Genomic DNA, 20039 nt, shown 5'->3' with positions numbered 1-20039 from the left:
TTAAAGCATCTACATCTGACCAAACGACTCGGGTGACCACGTGGGAGTCGAAGATAGCGGCTATGCCACCTTGATGCCACCGCAGTGGGTGTCACCGTTTGCAGTACCATTCAAAGTCAGAGCATCCATATACGACAGTCGACGCCGAGCATTTACTGGCCTTCACAATCGTTTCTAGACTGGACGCGAGTTTTCCATCTGTATATGCTTCATGGCTACACCCGCAGCCTTCTCCCGCCTTCAATTAGCTGCAGCACTGCTTGGTAAGTGTACCAGACTTGGACGACGGACACGCCTCACAAAGTCTCTTGGAATTGCAGAGTATGACAATGATCCAACTAACCCTTACTTGCCTCTGGTCTCCGCCCATGACAGCGCTATTTTCGCTCATCTCCGACGAGGTGTAGGGCAGTCTCGTAAGAGTACTGACTACCTCGGAGTATCTGTGCCCAGTGAAGCAGGCGATTCTACTCCGGGACACCGAAGGTCTAGAAGCTCCATTGACGGCCTAAGGAACCCTTTCGGAGCTGATGATGACGAGGAGCTTGAAGACGAGGAAGCTGGGGAGGTAGATCTCGCTTCATGGGGCCTTGACCAATTCATCAAGGACAAAGCCAAAGCAAAGGGCAAGGCGAAAGCCAAGTCAGAGGTGTTGCCCAATCCTCATCCGGTAAAGATGATGCATCGAAATGCCCGGAGCGCTATAGACGACGGACCTCGGGGAAGGTCGTCCCGACCAATGAGTATCGGGACTATGGACGACTTTGGTGTTGGAGGTGCCTTCTTGGACGCTGAAAACACTGCTGGTTTAGACATTGCTCGTCCTCGATCTTCTGCTGACTTAGAACGGATGCAGTCCCCTCAGCGTCCAATGCCACGTCGCCGTGAATCCAGCCACGCTCTCATCGAGACATTGTCTGTCGCACCCCCTCTTCATTCTGTTCCGTTCCGTCTGTCTCAATTCGAGATGGTTCTCCCGGTGGAGAAAGACCTGCTTCGCGTGCTGACTTACATACCCGTTCTCAATCCGACACTAGTATGGGCTCAAAGAACTTTCTGAACGGCGCAAATGTTGATATGGATGGCAGTCCTTTTTCTGTCCGACCCCCATCACCTGACCGTGCATCACGGTTTGATCCCAAAGTCAATCACGGGAGAACAGCGTCTAATGCAACAATGGGTACTATGGCATCCAAGAATATGCTTGCAGAGGAGAATCCCTTTGCTGTAAGACCTCCCTCTCCTTCCCGGTTGTCACGATTTGATCCCAAAGTTCGTGCGCGAACAATGTCCGTTGGGTCAATGGGCACTCGGGTTCTCATTGATAACGACACCGAAGCAAATTCACGCAGGGATCGGCCTTATTCCACCGTCGAGTTACTCAGGCCAAAAGTTCTGGTTATGCCAAGCCCGTTGCAAAATGTGGCTCCTCCTCCCCCTCCCCCTCCTTCTTTTACACCTAGAATTGGGTTCGAAACATCTACAGATGGCCCGCCCTTGCCACCAGGTGCTCGCTCTGCGAACCGTTCGTCTACCTCTTTAACGAACTACATGACTCCCGCGTCGGCACCCATAGCATCTAATTCTTTCACTCCTAATCCTCGAGCAAGTCTTACGCTGTCTCAACTCGCTTTTCGCAACACGCTTGTGGTCGGAGGGCAAAGAGATATTGCGTACTCTGACATTGACCGTCGTCTTCCTCGAGTGATGAAAGATGGTGAACAAGCGAAGTTCGAAGAACCAGATGAAGAAGAGTCTCCTGTGCCCGTTTCAATACCCCTCCCTCCTGTCCCTCCTCCTACTGAGATGGAAATGAAACGTCCGGCTGGGAAGCTCTATGGAAGGAGTTTGATAGACAATCTAGAACATCGCAAAGCGGAGATAAAGCAGAAAGCTCGGTAAGTATCTCAACTATCTTTTCAGTCTTGTTCTTACAATCACTTTAGTGTCTTCACTGGCGATGAAAGACCATCGATGATGGTCCGGGGTCAGATTCGCCGATCAAGTACTCTCATTGACCCCCAGACCCTTGGTCGTCCCCCTTCACAAAATCTTGACAATGCGATCATTTCAAATCCTCGCCAATCTCTCTTACGCCGAAACTCCTCTGGTAGCAAGCCTCTCCTGGACATGGATGGAGAAAAAGCTCCCACGAATCTTGGTCCAGGGGCGGAGCAGCTCTTATCTAAAAGTCGCTCTGTTTTTGGTGTAGATACGTTGTGGGATCTTGAAATGGTCAAGTTGAACAAAATGGAGGCAGAAGAGAAAGCTGAAGTTGAAGCGCGGAAGAAGCGGGAAGAGGAGGAAGAGGAACGCCGGAATAAGAAAAAGGGAAAAGGGAAATCGAAAGGAAAGGGTGCCATTCCGCTAGAGTCCACTTCTTCACCCGACCTCGCCTCTGGATCACGAGTAGGTTCGGCCCCTCCCACTCTGCCTGCCATCCAGAAGCCCATTCTTAAGCGCGCACCTCAGGTCAACGACGAGAGTGAAAGCGACAGCGACAATGGTGATGCTGTGCCAAAGGCAGCCCTCGAAAAAGCTGCTGACCGCTGGGTTTCTGAGTCTTCGGACGAAGAAAATGAGCTCAGACGGACCACTGGAGTTGGATTACGGTATCCATCCAATGCCAACGCATCTCCTCAGTTCCCACAACCAAATGGCGATGAGAGCGAAGAAGACCTTCCTCTGACAGCCGCTGTTCAGCGCGTAGTCAGGCGAGCATTGCAATTGAGGTCATTGGGCATTGACGATGATTCGGAAGAAGACATCCCGCTGACGGCAGCAGCAGCTAGGATTGCCAAACGAGCTACTCAACTTTCACATCATGCGGACGACGATGACGAGGACAAGCCTCTAGTAGATGTCATTAACAGAGCCAGATCTGTTAATTTCGATGGCCGATCCCGTGCGGATGAAGATGAGGACGAGCGGCCGCTTGGTCTACGAGCCTCTAGGTTACCACTGGCTTCTCAGACATCATTGCCTTTCGTTGGCGGCGAAGAAGATGACGATAAGCCACTGGCCTTCCATCCTGAGCAACAACGTCGAACACAGTACCAGATGTTCGCCCAGGCTCAACAGCAACAACAAATGATGATGCAAGCTCAAATACAGAACAGCATGTTTTTCAACCCCGCCATGATGGGATCCGGCGTTTTCACGCCTATGGCTGTCCCTTCGATGATGATGGGCGTACCAATGGCTCCCCCTTCACCTCCCCCAGCGCATGATGCAGGCAAGTATGGTCGTGTGGACAGGTGGCGACGTGATGTTGCTGTGGAGGGTGAGTGAGAGCTGAGCAGTTTGGGTTAGGTTTGTGTTTCTTCAGCTTCATATTTACTTTTTATCGCAGGATTTTTATGGACACTCTTTGGACATTCGCTCACTTTTTACAATTCTAGTCAGTCCTTTAATGTCCGTTGCATACAGAAATACATCGGTATCTAAGTCGAGATCGAAAAGTGTGAATAGATCTACGTGAGAAATACCGTGGAGCATTGAACAAATCCTTGAATGGTGGTATCGATTAAGGAATATGCAGCTATGGTACGATGGCATAGGGAAGGAAGGCGCCGATGAGTACATAGTACCATGAAACGCAAATAACAGATAGAATGAGTGCCTATGGAATAGTTGATCAACAAGCTCATGAGGGGTTCGTTATCCATAGCCTGCGCTTGGGGACTGTGACGATAGACACTTCTCGTCTACCCATCTCTTCTTCTATCCGCCGCTGTCTGGTCTCTTCATCTAGATCCTCCTCATCGTAATCTGTCTCGACTGAGCGAGGCCCGCCGATAGTTGTGGACACATCATCATGAGCCCTGGCAGCGCGATAAGGAGGTTCATGGAGGTATGGGCCACGAGCATCGGTGGGAAAAGGATATTGTTCGTTGCCCACCACTGACAACGGACGGGAGGTCGGAGTCCCGGGAGAAACAACCGGCGGAGGCTCCGCGCGAAACCGGGCGATTAGGTAAGTAAGTGTGGACCTCCTTGGTCGACCATGCCATGCGAGAGTGAGAAGGCAAATATAGAAGATAAAAGTCCACAGAAGAAATACTGCGAAGAGTGCTACATGAGCCCAATTCCACAACGCGACGAGGGAAAGAATGCAAAGAGCTAAAACGAGAGTATGGAAGAGGACACGAAGGCATATCTCAAACAACGAAGGCAGCTCGTGAGTAACGCGGGGGAATGTTGGCGTAGGCATGAGAGCACGGGTGCTCAACATCTCAGCTGTGTTGGGAGTAGAGCTGTTGATGAGGTTGCGTTGACCTTGGCCAGAAACAAGATCGAGTTCGTTCTAGGATGACATTAAATTCTTCTGTTAGAAGCAGTTAGAAAAAGGTCTATGCTCACCACTGCGTTCAGACTGCGGCGTCGATCAAGCCAGTCTACGTCACCCAGACTCCTTGGTGCAACAGGCACGCGTTGATACACATCTGTATTTGGATACGCAAGCCCATTTGCGCTGGATCTACGAATACGCGCTGGGCGATTGACAACTTCAAACGCTCGTTGCGGCCCAGACGAGTGCATGGACTCGCTGTCAGTAGAGGTTCTTCCTTCCCGACTCCTGCGGCCCAGAAAGAAGCTCGAACCACCCCAGGAATGTAGACGGGTGCGAGGAGAATGTTGGGAAGGGGGATACTGTGAGTGCTGCGTGGTAGTGTATGCTGCAAGCTTCTCAGCAGTGTCGGTGGAGTTGGCGCGAGAAGTCATTGCCTCCGGACTGACCTCTTTTGGTGGCTGCGGTGGCGAGCAGCACAGATGAAAGAGATATAAAAAGGGCATCATCACATAGAGTGCGATGAACAATGCGAGCCCTGCGACTCCATGCCTAGTCGGTAGAATAGAGCGCTTCATTGTGGTCCCTGTGGAGCTCATTGATGTGAACGACGAGACAAGACCGCCAACACCAGCACCATATGCGGCAAGAGCTACAATAGCTGATAGATAAAAGAGAGTAAGATTACGATCCGTGGGACGATGCGTTTGTGCTGGAGGCAGAGCTAGGCGTAAAAGTAAGAGGGATGGAAGAAGAATTGCGAGAGAAAGGGGTGCCAGTAGTTTGTGGGCGAAAGAGACATTGTACGACTGGTATGACTGAGAACCACTGGTTGGTGTAGCCGAGGAACCAGGTGGCGTAGTAGAACCAGGAGACGTGAGCTGTACCGCACATTGAGTTAGGTATTGAATGGTAACATCAGCACCATTGGCGTTGATGCCCGTCTGAAGAGTACCAGATGGAGCTCCCCAGTTGCCGCCTGAGGACGAAATAGATCCATCGTACGCCCTCAAGATCCAAACTTCAGTGAGGTATTCACCGGATTCATCCTGACCTCCGAAGACAATGGTGTCGGATGCCACACTTTTATTCGAACCGACGAGCGCCTGAGAGTAAGAGAGGGCAACGGCGCCTTCCCGAGGTGTGGGATACGTCTGAATGCCATCCTGGCCTGGATCACCGGCCGGAAGGACTCTGCTCCAATCGCCTGATCCAATGTCCAGAACTGCTACCTCACCCTTCTGCAGCCCACCTTGGTCGTCCCACAATGAGGAGTTGAAAGTCCCAAGAACAAGGAACACTTGATTCGCATAACTAGAAGAGAAAGAATTCAAGTTTGGAACCAGCGAACCTCCGTATCGTGGAGCGGGACACGAAGGAGGATTGATTTCCATGTTTGATCCTACTTCCAGGACATACGAGTTACCCTCGGCGCACGAGTCATTCGAATTATCAGTCGTATTACAGCCGCTCACAGAGATGAGGCTGGTTTGAACGACTGTGGAAGCCTGGTTGACGCTGTAGCCTGTACTGCCAACGGTTTGCTGACTCCAAGCACCATTTGTGTAATTAGTCGCCAAATTAGAGGATAACGTCCCGGAGATGGTGAAATCCCAGACATCTGATAAAGGATACATGTTTGTACCATCGGTGCCACCGGACATGTAAAATGTGTTGCTTGTTGTGGTAGCATTGGGCGCTACTGTATCATCTCGGCCACCAGAGGCACCCCAACGTGCTGGTGGACTGTTTGTCGTCACAGTGACTTGGGACCAGAATTGGTTTAAAAAATCAAACTCCTGGATGGAGATGAGCGGGCTTGATAGACTGAATGTTGCGAGCAACACGAACCCATACATCGGATAAAGCTTGTCCAGAGATCTCCCTTCCACCCATCACCAAGTGAGCATGCCGACTGGTGAATTATGAGACGGACAGGAAAATGAACAAATAGCGTGATGCTTACTAACTGGAGGAGAAGTCTTCACCACTGACAGCCATGTACCTGGCTGGGGGTGAACCTTGTGGTAGACCCGCCTGAGGCTGAGGAATACTCCATGTAAGGGAGCTGAGGTTTAAGCTGAAAATATTTCGTATATAACACAGAAAGATTTGAATCCACGGAAAATTGCACATACAGGTAGGTCTGGTCTGTTGGGATACCACTAGATGATTCACCACCGAAAATGATAAGGTTATTCGTCGTTGGATCGTAACCGATGGATGGATATTTGACGGCAGCCGGTGTTGCACCCTGTATGCTACCGGTAATATTGAGCCATTGTAGTGGTGGAACTGGGAATGTGGAGGGGAGGTTCTGGGCGTAAGCTGTCGAGATATATTGTATAAAGAAAAGCCAAGCAATTGCAGAACGTTGACGAAAATCGGTTGCCATAATGCTCGTGTCAGGTGTAAGTTATTGGTGCTGAAAAGTCGTATATCGCGAGCTGACGCTCGTTGTGAGCGACTACTGCGAATTGGAGACCAGAACTACCGGTGGGAGGTCCTGAAGGCGTTGGTTCGCCGTGGCTGCGAGCAACAAGTCCATCCCCGACCATCCACGGCTCAATTTTCCTATTTAGGAATCGTTCGTGTGCTGAGTTCGCGTGGCTTTCCGGCCCGCTCAATCATTCCAAGGCTTATGCTATGTCTATTTTCCCCATCTTCAGCTGCGCAGTGGAAACTCTCCATCTATTTGCGTCTTGCAATCCCACCGACTATTAATGTGCTCGATGATATCCAACAGTCAGTGCAAATGCTCTAGATCCGCATGATGCATGATGAGTGACGGTCAAAGTTTCAAACGTGATATGTGCCCACTCGAGCTCCCGAAGCTCGCGATCCCGTAACTTTTTCAAACAGGTGTAATTATATCGGCCATTTTCTTTAATGGGTGAGTGCTCTTCAATAATCTACGCAGGGGGGCCAAACTCTAGGGTGCAACATATCATAGGATGGACATTGCACTACTAGTAGTCCTGGGATTCGTCAGATTCATCGAAACCTGGATGTTCAACCAGAACTGACCTGTGTTACAGCATCTTGCAATCTTGTTACATGACCAGAGATGTCATTGCCAATGAAATAACCAAAATTTCATTGGCTCGACCGCGTCGTCGAAAAGTATAAGCCACCGTTCAATCGCACGCTCGCGCGGCAAGTAATGCATTCTAGTAGAGGTCGCCTAGATGTGTCAACTTCTATTGCCCCATCCACCTTGTCCCTGCGAAACAGCTAGTCTGTAGCACTGTTACGTACCCTTATTCCCGTACCTCCAGTACTCCAGTGCATGTTACCGCGGTTTGGCGGCTGTGCACTTGATGTGTGCTGTCGCGGTACTAGCAGTGCATTGGTTGTTTCACTCTCAAGCATGTGGATATTCGAGTCTGCACAAAACCTCTTTTGTGCTCTCCACCTAACCAAGTGTCCCAGCTGACGTGTGTCGATCAGTTTAATTTGATTACCGAACCATCATGAGGTTGCTGGTAATGGGCATCCAAAATCTCTGGTCGCCGCCGCATGCTCTTGACTCGACTGTAACAATTAATCTGATGCTCTGCTTCCGAACTTGGGCCTGCTGCGCAGATCCTCATCGATATTTCATAACGGTCCCCAGTGGCACAGGTTCATATCAAAATCAATTGTTCCAGATACAAAGGTTTCGGACAACAGCTTTTGCAGATCGTAGCTCTTTCCCCTTCTGGGAGACCCTCGGGTGATTGGCAGGAAGCCCAAAACCGGGACAATTTTTACGCCTTTTCATCCCAAGTTGAGCAAACCGTAAGACGACGCCCAACTACCACTGCCCCCGACTTGGTCGGAAATGATGTTTTGGCCCCCGACTCGTCTGATGAATTAATAACTTGGAGCAACGGCTCACCGCTCAGCCATGTGTTGACCGGGGATGCTATTGACGTCCGCATCCCTCCGAACATGCGTCTTGTCATCAAAAGAGTGTGCACGAGGCCGCACCAATGGGGATTTGTTTGCCAGCTGTTTATTGTCTGTCGGCGTATCGATGTCTAGATCTAGTACAAACGACAAAGTGTAACCCCAAGACAAAGGTGGGAATTGATCTTCTATGCATCATTTAGCCTATGGTACCATAAGTAGGATAATTGACCATCAGTGTGGGTACTGATGAAGTCGACGACGATCTCGTTCCCTTTGTTTTTCTAACACAAGTAGCAATCGCGACTCTGACGAGTAAAACAAGGCCGTAAGAGGAATGTGCATTCCCCTTGCAACCTTCATCAATGTACTTACGCAACCATTAATATCTATCCGCCGGCATATGACATTGCATCGCTCGGGGAAGTGATGGGACGTGGTGTTCAGCGACAGTGAGTACATAGCCAGAAACTTTGCTGTTGTGTTTTGATTGATGATGGTGACTCAGTGGTATGACGGACACATAGAAAATACTGCGGTCAGCCTATCGACGGACTTCGAAAGGGAATCCATGAAATGTCTGGCCTTCAGTAGCTGCAGCTGACCCAATATAAGATATGTATATGTCGATGTCTTTCTTCGTGGAGATCAACTTTTTGAATACGGGAGTTATTCACAAAACGAGCAAAAACATATTTTTCCAACGAATGTTCAAGTACAGCTAAAATCATTCGCCAACAGAGAAGTTAGCACCAACATACTCGGTAAAAATTCGATCTCGTTCTTCACTCACTGAATTTGTGAGCATTATGTACATTAGTCTGCTTACTGTGGTGAGGGCTAGGACCTGTATAGTGCATATTCTACATGTCACAAGAGTTATCTGGTGCACTGGCGCCCGAAACCTGGACCATGATGATAAGGTTGTGCGCTGTCATGGGTGCAATCCTAGAGCCAATTTCTTTTTTTCTCGTGGAAGGTTGCTCCGCATCAAACTTCACAATGTCGAGTATTAATCATGCCCCCCGCGATCACGACATAGGCCAACTTCTTTGCTTCCATTCTCGAATCAGCTGATATGAACCGCAGCTTTAAGTAAACACTTCCGCCGGTGATAGCAATTTATGATACCTGTGGGGGCCATCTCAGTGACGCCCGACTGAATTTGATCTGGTGTTTCAGGATGAGCTCGGGTGGTGTCTGACCTTGTCGATAGCTAGCGACGCGAGCTCTGGGAATGTGATCGATGATTCAAATATTCAAAGGCGATACGGAGCAAGTGCGAATAGAGCAACCAGCAGGAACCTCCACCTCGGTGTCGGATCAATGTATGTAAATCAACTATCCCCAATGGTCTGCAATGGTCTGACTTTGAATGTTTGAACACCAAAACATAAGTACCAGTGTTTGAGTCTTGTTCGGCAACTTACTTGTAACTTACGTTGCTGTGCCATATCTTCGAAGTTGAAGGAAACTTAGCTCAGGGTCGGCCCGGTGGCGCGACCTGGCCGCTATCACGTGCCTTATTGTTTGAGCGTCAATACAGTCTGTGTCCGTTGTCAACCGCCATCGCATGCTTACCGTAGAAATCATGATTTCCTCACCCGCGAAACGCCTACTTACGGAGGATGAGCGCGTTTCTAAGATCGGTTCGGAAATTCACAGGAATGATGCGTGAGTAGCGGAAATTTTGCATGACCTTGCATTGCATAGACCCATCAAACAACAGTACTCCATCCGACGTGACTGCGAGCATACGCAATGCGGCAATGAGAGTCAGAAAGAGTGAGCTTTATTATGGCAAGGTACAGCGCGTCGCTAAAGTAAAATGACGCGTATGTGCACGCGTAACGTAGATGTATTAGAGGGGTACCGCACACAGCCCTCAGCCCCAAGCACACCGAACAGCTCCCCAACTAAGTGTACATCAGCGTCTCATGTAGAAAAGGAAGCTTACCCTTGGGCAAATGATGCGCTGCGGGAAGTGTTTGCATCTGCAACCTCCGGCAAATATACTCCTGCTACGTCATCTCCCGCAAAGCGTAGACGTTCCGAGTCAAGCGATGATATTTCCTCGGACAGCGAATCATCAGATGACTATATGGATGTTGAGAGGCCCATGAAACCCTTGCGGACGTCTGGAGGAACATTGATGGCTGCACTAGGTCTGCCTCACGTACTAACCAGCCCTCCCGGCGGCGCGGAAATGACTCGTGTTCAAAAGTACCCCGTAGCGCAGGAACACGACGTGCATTCCATTATGGATGTCGTCGGGTCAGCTTCCCACATTGCGCAGCGTTGAACTATGTAGTGATCTACGCCGTACGGCGAATGACCTGCAGCAACCGGAGGTTAGTCACCTTACCAAAGAGGCTCAAGCATAACTTACGAATTGCACTGCTCCAGGACGATCAAAGACAGGCCTATATTTATACAGGTGTTTTGCACGCCTTCTCGGTCGGTAGATTGTAAGAGGTTGAATAACCGTTTTATGTATGTACCTTGCTGCGGCGGGTTGGCAAGCAAAACATGAAGGATATACATATATTCGCGTACTAGCAACACTCACGCGCATCTTACAGAAATCTCAGGCAAGCAAATTGCTCTGGCATGAACAATGTCAAGATGTGAGGAGTGGACCATTGATTCCTTGCCTCAACCACGTTGTTGTCGCGCGTTGTTCCGCCAGCACGATGAGCCCTTGTGGTGAGCACAGACGATGCGTACGTAATAATCCATTTCGGTTGCGGGCCGTTTAATCGTGGTTTAATCGATCTTGAGCGGACCCACAATGGATTGGTTTCTGATACGTGTCTACGTGCGCGCTGACCGGCCCCCCAAAACACTTTCCCACAAATGCGAATGCAACTTATACACCTTTTCGGCCGCGGGCTATGCCTTTGTTGTATCTCCCGCGAATATTGATCTCCAGTGTGCATCCAGTTTGCCCACAGCTGGAAGAAGCCCTGGCAAGATCTCCGACCAGAATGGGGAGTCGATACTGGGAAAAATTAGTTCTTGATCTCGTAGCCTTTTTCTATGAGCACAACTTCCTCAGCCGGAGTGGACAGATCGCCTTGTATTTATACCCATCCATTTTCAACCGAGTCTTAAAACCACCCCTCTCTCCCCAGTCCATTCAATCCTCAAGAAATAATGTCGCTGCTCTCGTCTGCATCTAACGCTCAGCAGTCCTTTGACAAAGCCAAGAAACATTTATGGCAAGTGGCTCATTTGACATCTCCCACTCTATGTTGGCATTGCATTCTCTTGGCCCCAGTGGGTCATCGCTGGAGCCCCATGTTTCGGCGATGCCCAAAGTGCTTTAATCTATTACATTTTGCCGGCTTTGCTTTGTTCACTTCGCTTACAATTTTCCTACGTATAATTACTGACGCCACATTCTTCACCACATCTTCATTTCACCCTTCAGGGCTTCCGACTCACCGAAACAAGAAATGAGCGGTCTTAATAGACACTCCGAGCAGCCACGCTACTCACTTCCTGAGGTAGAACGTGATTCCAGCGACCATGACGAGCGCCAACTAAACTCGCATGGCGATCCGTCAACTTCTCAGCGACAATCGGAGCGAAGAGGGTGTATACTGCCTTCGTCTTCACGGTAATTCTTCATCCAATTTACTTGTCTGTCTCCGTAATTGCCATTCTTGTAAGGAATAACCCGTACATCTTGCCACCTCTCTCTCGCGAAAGAACATATGACCGAGATGTCCGTCCTCTACCTTCTCGATTCACAAAGTTCATGGACCACTCGCCAGCACACGATGGGCAGCTTAGGTATGCACGTTCAATGCCACTTGGCGAAGTGCTAATCGCTTTGAAAAGGCCCACTTGCACAGACTTGGAGACCTACCATGACAGTCGGCAACAACGGCCCGTCTCCTTATCGGTTTTCAACGCACCGACGGCGACGTACGCTTGGGAACGCTATGAACCTGAATCTCAGATACCCTATCCACGCCCCCTTTATGTCGATTACATTGGCCGAAGTTCTACGCGGTCGGCATCGTCGAGCTCCATCTCCAGCTTGCGTGATTCTCCTGGCATGCCGTGCGTTTTTATCAGAAACAGTATGAAACAGCGTGTTAAAATGCATTCGCCTTGGCAGCTCCCCGGCACTATCTGACCGCAGCGTCTCCACACCTACTTTACTCCCCCAAAAACGAAGAAGCTCGTCCCCAGCTGGACAGTACGTGACTTTTAATTGCTCATATCTCTTCTGCTAAGGACACCCTTCTTTCATTAGCTACCATGCATCTTCTGTTACGAAGATCATGGAGCCGCTCAGGTACTTCATTTAGTATTCTTTGCAACCTCGCACATAACGGACTTGCAGACATGTAAACATTGAAGTTGATCATAGCCGGCCTCCTGTTTCTTCCAGGCCTCACCAGCGAACGCTTACTCCTCCTGAAATGATCAGTAGCCCACCGTTGCACAGGTCTCAATCTGATCGCCATGTTTCGGCAAAATACAGCATTCCAAGCGGCGGCGATGAGCGTCACCGCCAACACGAGGACAGTCCATGCGGTAGTGATTCCAGTGATCAATCACACATTACCCGCCAAATAATGCCACCTAAGTCAGATTCAGAGGAGTGGGAGAAGTACGCTTGTTTTACTCTGGACGGCACGACACGGAAATGGTTGTGCACCTGGTCGACAGAGTCAGGAGGACAATGCAAATACATGTCCAAGAAGCAATTAGTCAAACGCCACGTTGAAACGACTCATTTGCGTTATAAGTAAGCGACTTGGTTATTCACAAGTGTCCTTCGCTAATCTCGTTCATTTCTAGGCCATTCGTATGCGGTGTCTGCGGCAAAGGTTTTCCCCAGAAAACTTCTCTCGATACTCACATGCACGGACAGTAAGTAGCACTTTATCGGTGCCCTATTCTAAACTCAATCAACTCATCAGCACTGGATCTACGCCGCACGCATGCCGGTATAATTGTGGGATGTGGTTCAAGGATCCGGCACGTAGACACAGACACATGGTCGACGAGCACCAATACGTACCAAAGCAGTCTAAGAAGAAGCACACGAACGGACAGCCCCAAGACACTTTGGACTTCGAATCTGTGCAACGATGGAATGTCGCCAGTGCCCCTTAGTGCCTGGCCCCTTCGACGAGAAGACTAATGTGTGTCAGCATTAATATTGTAAGCCAATGTGACATTGGCTGACAGATATCGCCGTGATGTCGGCGTTCGATCTATCATGTCTACGGTTGACTGCTTATATGTATATCACGGGCCGTAGCATTTCCTTTCTCCACAGAGTGGATGAGACATGACCTAGGGACCTGCTATGTTCGGAACAATTATTCTTATTATTATAACTGAATTATTCTTGCGAATTCTTATCCTCATTATTTGATACAAATCAACGCACTCGTAAACTATTAAAGTATGATCAAGTATCCCATCCCTAGAAGCGTTGTCAATGATACAACGGAATTTTTCACAATATTGCGTGCCTATCATTTGTTTCTATGCGTTCAAATAAGAGAATCGGATGATGATCGGGAAGGCATTGCATTCAAGTACTTTTTGTGTTCACTGGTGAATGGGTGGGGGAAAAGTGGTCCACTAGTATCTCAACCAACATCTTCATAATGTAAACTGCTGTGCTCTACTGTTTACAGACAGGAGTGACTGACAATGAGTTCCAATTTTTGTGACGCTGATAAGGGCTGTCAGGGGACTTTCTGCAGCGCGTTATGAGCGGACGAAGACGGACTACTTTGAAGACTTTCTGAAGTAAACGCCGCCATAATCACCGCCGAGACACGTAGGCTCAATGTCAGCCGACATGTGGTGAATTCTTGATCAAACAAACAACCCCGACAGTCGCGCGGGCGAGCGCTAATCTGCTGAACTAGACCACACCTTCCTTTTTGACTGAAAACTTAAAATAAATGGTACCGGCATCCTCCGGCCGACATCATTGATCGACATTCCATACTGGGCGATTTGAGCCCGCAAATTCGGTTCACCGGCACGTGAACGACATGCCTTCAAAACAACCACCAACGTTAGGTAGTTTAGCTGTTCAAGTGCCTTCCTTGACACCGCACTTGGTTCATGTCTCGCCGTCAACATGTCACAACCTTAGCATGTTCAAAGGTGCATTCTAAATATCTTATCGTAATTTGGAGTTTCTAGCGGCTCAATTTCTATAGACCTTCTCAAAGAATATCGCAGACTGGATGATACGATTACTATGCGATTGAATCGCACGAACGCACAGTTCCGTGATCGAGATCGCGCAGGGACAAGCGGCAAAGGCAATATTCAGGACCAAGCTTGCGCGTACGTATGGAAGGAACTGGTCGGTAAGCTTCTTCGGTGTTCGTCCTGAAAAGGTCTCATGCTTGTCCTGTGCTTAGAAAATTGGAAACGGCGTACGGAAATGATAAATTATTGCGTCGATATTGTCGATCAGTCCATGGAGGGGAAGCGAAAGTCATTGACAAGCGAAGAGGCCGGTGCCAGGGCTGAAAGGAAAATGCAAGCAGCCATGTTTGCGGATGAGGTGAAGGTAAGGAGGGTTTTGGGGTGCAATTCCTTTCCTTATAAACCCATGCACAGAGAAATCAAGTTCACAATGAATTGGCTGTAGAGAAGATCATACGCCAACGATCACTTGATGGTGAGGATGTTGACTCGTCTCACACGTACTGATCTTTAACACTATTCTATTTGTCAAATCCAGCGTTTCAATCAAGGTGTCAGTATTTTTCGCCTCCTTTGACGGATGCTGAGGCGCGGAAGTGGTGGAATGCTGTTCGCATCCAAGAATCGCCATAGGCGATACACGATGCTAGAAGCCTTGTCGTACCAATTGTTTACCAAACAAGTTGCTTATATAATCATGATGATGACGCAATAGCGGAAGCATCTTGGAACAGCCTGTTCGCCTGCAGCTACCGTTATCTATGCACTATACCATGCTATCCTCACTCTCTTTACTCGGACTAACCAGTATTGCGATGGCTCTGGCACCGCCGCTGATGGTGCAGTATCAATTTCCAACAGCAATATCCGATAATATGAAAGTGCCAGTGGTTCTAGGAGTTATGTCTCGCTGTCCAGATGCAATTCTGTGTGAATCTGTATTCAATCGCGTATTACAAAGAGTAGGCGAGAAAGTAGAGATTTCATTGTCGTTCATCGCCAAGTACGTTCAAGCATCACATCTTCTTAGCATGTAGTTCACTATGTGTGATAGACCAAATGCCTCGGAGCCCCTTTACGGTGTAACTTGCATGCATGGTCAAACGGAGTGTGCCGGAAATGTGCAAGAATTGTGCGCTGCCAAATATCACCCTACTTCTGAATGGTGGTCTTTTGTGCAGTGTCAAAACTTTCAGGGGAGTGATAACATCGGCACGCCCTCAACTGCCCTCAACTGCGCTAACGCAGCGGGAATCGATTGGGAAAACGGCAAGGCTGGTCAATGCGCAGGAAAAGACGGCCGTGGAACAGAAGGAATACAACTTTTGCAACAGAGTGCCAGGGATAGCATCACAGCTGGGATCCAGTACGTCCTCAAGCCTGAGATTCTCATGGGAGCTGAGCTCGCAATAGGAAAAGCTGCACAATCATCATCAATGGTCGACAAGTATGCATACGGGATGGCATTTGGTATGACTGCGAGGTATGCAATGAACAACATTGCCGCACAATGTGCAAGACCTTACAACGTGTTCTCAGGGCGGTCATTCACCGACAGATTTCATCAGACAAATCAACCAAGAGTATGACAGACTCAACCGCGCTGACTGAAGAAACCAGACATATTGTTTAACATTAATCTCATGATCCACGTCAGTTCACGTACGTAAATACCACTCAGCCACCAAGAATTAGCTCGTACACAATTATGACAAGATTCAGTCCTATGAGTGGTACTTTGTGCGAAAACATAAGTGTGTCAGTTCCGACTCGAGGCTTGTGCCACTCACTACGCATGAGGGTCCGCACAGCACTAATGAGGTTGATTAATCGGACTTTGACACCAGCATCTTGTTGCTGGGTATATCCGTACCCTGATTGATCGTATGGTGGCTGAAAACCAGCGTTAGGGTTCTGAACAGAGGACCAGCCGACTGTAAAACGGCGTCAGCGAATGGAGCAGCAGTAATGATGGTTCTCACTTTTCGCAAGGAATCGGTCCTCACTGAGGACTGCCATTGCATTAATTAGAAGGAGCGAAACGTAAAGAATTGTTCCGAGTGTGAGCATCGTTCCGCTCGCAGTGATGGGTTGCGGACTTGGTTCTGTCTTGCACAATGCAAACGTGTCGAGCGCAATGTGACTGCTCGTGACCGTGACAGAGGTGATGTGACCCAAGCGCGGGCTGAATTTGTTTAACGGGCCTTGGCTGCTTGCCAGAATCTTTGCAGGATGCAATCTGTCGCAAGACAAGTGCGATACGGTATGTTGTAAATATTTCTGCAGATATAGCAGCTCTAAAGCTTAAGCACGGTTAGCAAGTCATTTAGGTACTCCAGTGCAGTTCCGCATAACTTCATCCCGCATTCAATGGCAATGTCAACGGAGGTACGTTGGTCAAACAGAAAGGGCGTTCTGCTTCTTATTTTCCATGTTCGCAGGGCCGCTAGTTACTATAATCCTTTGCAATGGATTCAGGAGAAGTTTGCCCCGAAGGCAAGAAAAGCAGATCCAGTGGAGGAGAAGAAAAGAGGTGAGCAGGAGAAACAGGGCCAGCAGAGTGTGTTCGAAGCAGCTGTGAGCCAGGAGAAGGGTGGTCGACCTAAGACGGCATCTGTCGAAAGCGCTCCTACTGTTGTCAAGAAGAAGGCCACTCAAGTATGATCCACACTCTGATACTTGCCGCACGTCGCTGATTATGCGCATCGCACAGCACAAATACTCCACGGCTAACTTCAAAATTTCACATAGGAAACTCAATATGATTGGCCGACAGATATCTGGAAAGCCAATTGACCATGCTATCGTGCAGATGCAATTTAGTGAGAAGCGAGCCACAAGCCGGATAAAGAGCATGTTGGCAACGGCTAAACTGCATGCGACGGCATACAAAAATATGGATCCTTCCAAACTCATTGTTTGTAAGTCCCACTGACTATATATATGCAAGGGTGGACTCTCTGATACTTGTATAGCGGAAGCATGGGTGACCAAGGGACCCAAGCAACTAAAACGACTTGAGCCTCGAGGACGTGGCAAGTTTGGTATTAGAATTCACCCCGATTCACGCATGCATGTGATCTTAAGGGAAGGGAAAACATTCGAGCAATTGAAGAAGGAGCAACGCGAGCGGCGTTTGAGGAGAATAGTCTCTGCAGGGTTGGTTCGGGAGGATGTACCGCTCAGAAACCCCGCTCGGACCTGGCAGTGGTAGCGGCTGTTTCTAGTCTTGATTACACTTCAGTTAATATACAATTGTGCTTTTATTCGAGTGTGAACCTGTGAGAGCTCTTCGGAGGCTTGCCAGCGCGACGAATCGTGATGAATCCGAACTCATTTATTCATCATATATACTAGTAGTATGAATTGCTAAAAATAGCAGAACAAAGTAATGACACGTTGTTGCTCCTTCCTACAACAGACCACGACTCCAAATGGCACGGCGCTGGTGGACACTTCCTCTGCTCCTCGTGAGCGCGCTTGCACCTTCATTCTCATTAGCTGGTCTTGCATTTGAAAATACGGCTATCGTCCGCACCATCGAACTAGGTGGTTCGCTAGTACACGTCAGTACAACTTACGCTGTCAAGGCTCTCGAACCAAGACAAACTACATATCAAATCGCGCTCAGCAAGGCTGAGCGAGCAAAAACAAGTTGGCTCGAGGCTAAAGTGAAGGGCCAGACTACACCTCTTGAGCTTAGCGAGGATGAATCCAGGTGTGTTGGGTCGTGTGTTGTTCAGTGCGCGATATTCATGTCATGCAGTACAGAACATTTGTTATCTGTTTCCCTTCCAAAAGCCTTGGCTGTAAACGGCACTCTCAACCTTGTGTTGGAGACTGTGCAGACGCATGCTACACACCCATTTCCTGAACAGGCCGCTCAGAAGGAGCCTCAGCTACTCAAGTATGAAACCGACCTTTTCACCATCAGTCCTTACGTTACCCTCGTACAGCGCACAAAGATAAAGTATGTGCTATCTACTACTTGCGGTATGTCTGAGGATCTGATTCTGCCATGACAGGTCCATGGCGCCGAACGTCATTTCCTATACTACCCCACATGACGTGGACAGTTTTGTGAGAGATGGTTCTGTCACCAGATCTGGGGGAACTATTACCTATGGTCCTTATAACGACATTCAAACGGATACATATTTCGTGGCAAAACATCAACAATCTATCTCAGTTCATTACAGCTTTGACTATCCTGTTCTTGAGGTCGAGACGCTCCGCCGTACAGCAGAGATTAGCCACTGGGGTTCCAACTTGAACATCGAGGACAAGATTCACCTCCATAACGCTGGGCCCACGTAAGTGACGCCTCTCGCATTTCTTATATGTCGTTTAATTTCGAATTCAGTCTCAAGGGCCACTTCTCTCGCTTGGAGTACCAGGGCCAAATTTATCACCGCAGGCAAGCCCCGCATATTCTCTCCGACTTCACTTTGCACCTTCCGCCCGGTGTGACCAATGCGTACTTCTATGACCAGAACGGGAATGTCTCCACATCCCATCTGCGCACGGTACCATCGGTCGCGAAGGGCAGCAAGGCAACGCAGTACAGTGTGCTTGAATTACGGCCACGCTACCCAGTTCTCGGGGGTTGGAACTACTCTTACACTATTGGCTTCGACACGCCTCTGCAAGATTCAGTCGGCTATGATGTGAAGAATGGCATATACGTGGTTGGCGTACCTGTCATGACGAATATTCCTGGAACTGTTGTGGACAATGCTGAAGTCAAGATTATACTGCCGGAGGGTGCAACGTATGTCGAATGAGATTGTGGTCTTTGGGTATTCACTAATGTGACCTACAGTAATATCGAATTCATCTCACCTTTCCCCGAACTTTCTAACGGTATGTCAACACACATCAGCTACCTCGATACTGCGGGACGCCCCGCCGTCACCTTCACATACAAGGACTTGACTTATAAGCACACAGGCATTATCTATGTGAGTGCATATCTTGTATGTTGGGTTTGAAGGCACCAAATTAATACGTTGTCCAGGTCTCGTATCAGGTTCCCGTCTCGGCTCACTTAAAGAAAGTCATGTCCGTCGGTGCTGCTTTGTTCAGTCTCTTTGCTTTTGCTTTCATGGCTAGGCGCGTGGATTTGAACCTACACAAGAAGTGATGCATGATGTACAGTACCACTTGATGATGAAAAATATTATTGCTTGAAGCACGTAGGTGGCATTTGTGATATTATCTATTTGAGTCTTTGTGCCTCAAAGCTCGACCTGACTCCAAAACACTTCCCGCGTGAGCTGTGAAACCTAATTACGTCGCATCGTTTGGTGACATGAAAATGAGGCTTGGAAGATCAAACTCACAAGAATATTAAGTACACGTTATAAGCTTCCCTGTCCTGACACGTGTAGAACAACCCCTGAGTTATTCGACTGTTGCCGAAATCATAATATCGCATGTCCCTTGCCCCTCGTAATCCTTCGCATTTGGATTATTCGAAGGGTCGTTGTGAACTCTATCGGCTCAAGTTACAACGTTTGGGGAGGATATAGATCCAAGTTCCCGTACTGCCAAAGCTAGTCATGATCGATCAGAAATGTACACGATCACATTATCGCGCTTGTCAGGTTCTCCTATTCATGACCACCAAGTGTACAGAAATAATGAGCAGATGCCC

The 20039-nt window shown here is 48.7% G+C and overlaps 11 protein-coding genes across 11 annotated transcripts; 9 read left to right on the top strand and 2 right to left on the bottom strand.

The window, feature by feature from the left end:
* Nucleotides 1-67: 67 nt before the first annotated feature.
* Nucleotides 68-3396, top strand: BJ212DRAFT_1338560 (uncharacterized protein). Its single transcript, XM_041335026.1, has 4 exons — nucleotides 68-263; nucleotides 321-945; nucleotides 990-1898; nucleotides 1947-3396. Exons 1-4 carry the CDS (start codon nucleotides 212-214, stop codon nucleotides 3289-3291), a joined length of 2931 nt encoding a protein of 976 aa, XP_041195471.1. The 5' UTR covers nucleotides 68-211; the 3' UTR covers nucleotides 3292-3396.
* A 72-nt stretch (nucleotides 3397-3468) lies between these two features.
* BJ212DRAFT_1007998 (uncharacterized protein) lies at nucleotides 3469-6869 on the bottom strand. Its single transcript, XM_041328830.1, has 6 exons — nucleotides 6430-6869; nucleotides 6258-6371; nucleotides 6143-6206; nucleotides 4741-6090; nucleotides 4363-4686; nucleotides 3469-4306 (listed from the first exon to the last, which is right to left on the bottom strand). Exons 1-6 carry the CDS (start codon nucleotides 6684-6686, stop codon nucleotides 3647-3649), a joined length of 2769 nt encoding a protein of 922 aa, XP_041195470.1. The 5' UTR covers nucleotides 6687-6869; the 3' UTR covers nucleotides 3469-3646.
* Nucleotides 6870-9662: 2793 nt separating this feature from the next.
* On the top strand, nucleotides 9663-10808 carry BJ212DRAFT_1007635 (uncharacterized protein). The gene is made up of 4 exons (XM_041328829.1): nucleotides 9663-9856; nucleotides 9912-9967; nucleotides 10039-10533; nucleotides 10589-10808. The coding sequence occupies exons 1-3, from the start codon at nucleotides 9756-9758 to the stop codon at nucleotides 10482-10484; spliced, it is 603 nt and encodes a 200-aa protein (XP_041195469.1). The 5' UTR covers nucleotides 9663-9755; the 3' UTR covers nucleotides 10485-10533; nucleotides 10589-10808.
* On the top strand, nucleotides 10750-11773 carry BJ212DRAFT_1008104 (uncharacterized protein). Its single transcript, XM_041328831.1, has 2 exons — nucleotides 10750-11261; nucleotides 11317-11773. The coding sequence occupies exons 1-2, from the start codon at nucleotides 11077-11079 to the stop codon at nucleotides 11642-11644; spliced, it is 513 nt and encodes a 170-aa protein (XP_041195468.1). The 5' UTR covers nucleotides 10750-11076; the 3' UTR covers nucleotides 11645-11773.
* Nucleotides 11774-11856: 83 nt separating this feature from the next.
* Nucleotides 11857-12559, top strand: BJ212DRAFT_1338541 (uncharacterized protein). The gene is made up of 4 exons (XM_041335025.1): nucleotides 11857-11980; nucleotides 12029-12392; nucleotides 12450-12491; nucleotides 12540-12559. Exons 1-2 carry the CDS (start codon nucleotides 11946-11948, stop codon nucleotides 12327-12329), a joined length of 336 nt encoding a protein of 111 aa, XP_041195467.1. The 5' UTR covers nucleotides 11857-11945; the 3' UTR covers nucleotides 12330-12392; nucleotides 12450-12491; nucleotides 12540-12559.
* Nucleotides 12338-13702, top strand: BJ212DRAFT_1338524 (uncharacterized protein). The gene is made up of 4 exons (XM_041335024.1): nucleotides 12338-12392; nucleotides 12450-12947; nucleotides 13001-13072; nucleotides 13123-13702. Exons 2-4 carry the CDS (start codon nucleotides 12619-12621, stop codon nucleotides 13316-13318), a joined length of 597 nt encoding a protein of 198 aa, XP_041195466.1. The 5' UTR covers nucleotides 12338-12392; nucleotides 12450-12618; the 3' UTR covers nucleotides 13319-13702.
* Nucleotides 13703-14107: 405 nt separating this feature from the next.
* Nucleotides 14108-15129, top strand: BJ212DRAFT_1338515 (caffeine-induced death protein 2-domain-containing protein). The gene is made up of 5 exons (XM_041335023.1): nucleotides 14108-14332; nucleotides 14389-14541; nucleotides 14596-14747; nucleotides 14798-14858; nucleotides 14922-15129. The coding sequence occupies exons 1-5, from the start codon at nucleotides 14218-14220 to the stop codon at nucleotides 15014-15016; spliced, it is 576 nt and encodes a 191-aa protein (XP_041195465.1). The 5' UTR covers nucleotides 14108-14217; the 3' UTR covers nucleotides 15017-15129.
* Nucleotides 15130-15198: 69 nt separating this feature from the next.
* On the top strand, nucleotides 15199-15994 carry BJ212DRAFT_1266172 (uncharacterized protein; the record flags this gene model as incomplete). The annotated part of the gene is made up of 4 exons (XM_041330551.1): nucleotides 15199-15386; nucleotides 15438-15749; nucleotides 15797-15866; nucleotides 15923-15994. The coding sequence occupies 4 exons, from the start codon at nucleotides 15199-15201 to the stop codon at nucleotides 15992-15994; spliced, it is 642 nt and encodes a 213-aa protein (XP_041195464.1).
* Nucleotides 15995-16016: 22 nt separating this feature from the next.
* On the bottom strand, nucleotides 16017-16604 carry BJ212DRAFT_1007475 (ER-to-golgi transport membrane protein). Its single transcript, XM_041328828.1, has 3 exons — nucleotides 16366-16604; nucleotides 16174-16317; nucleotides 16017-16107 (listed from the first exon to the last, which is right to left on the bottom strand). Exons 1-3 carry the CDS (start codon nucleotides 16451-16453, stop codon nucleotides 16061-16063), a joined length of 279 nt encoding a protein of 92 aa, XP_041195463.1. The 5' UTR covers nucleotides 16454-16604; the 3' UTR covers nucleotides 16017-16060.
* An 11-nt stretch (nucleotides 16605-16615) lies between these two features.
* BJ212DRAFT_1478333 (ribosomal protein L22/L17) lies at nucleotides 16616-17597 on the top strand (the record flags this gene model as incomplete). The annotated part of the gene is made up of 5 exons (XM_041339691.1): nucleotides 16616-16646; nucleotides 16702-16771; nucleotides 16825-17041; nucleotides 17097-17304; nucleotides 17359-17597. 5 exons carry the CDS (start codon nucleotides 16616-16618, stop codon nucleotides 17595-17597), a joined length of 765 nt encoding a protein of 254 aa, XP_041195462.1.
* Nucleotides 17598-17817: 220 nt separating this feature from the next.
* On the top strand, nucleotides 17818-19526 carry BJ212DRAFT_1266504 (Ribophorin I; the record flags this gene model as incomplete). Its single annotated transcript, XM_041330576.1, has 6 exons — nucleotides 17818-18101; nucleotides 18150-18353; nucleotides 18409-18696; nucleotides 18747-19154; nucleotides 19206-19344; nucleotides 19401-19526. The coding sequence occupies 6 exons, from the start codon at nucleotides 17818-17820 to the stop codon at nucleotides 19524-19526; spliced, it is 1449 nt and encodes a 482-aa protein (XP_041195461.1).
* Between the last annotated feature and the right edge of the window lie 513 nt (nucleotides 19527-20039).

The sequence above is a fragment of the Suillus subaureus genome (genome assembly GCF_016647635.1).
Source record: "Suillus subaureus strain MN1 chromosome Unknown BJ212scaffold_8, whole genome shotgun sequence".
Taxonomy (NCBI): Eukaryota; Fungi; Basidiomycota; class Agaricomycetes; order Boletales; family Suillaceae; genus Suillus; species Suillus subaureus.
This window is presented reverse-complemented; position numbering and strand designations above follow the sequence as displayed.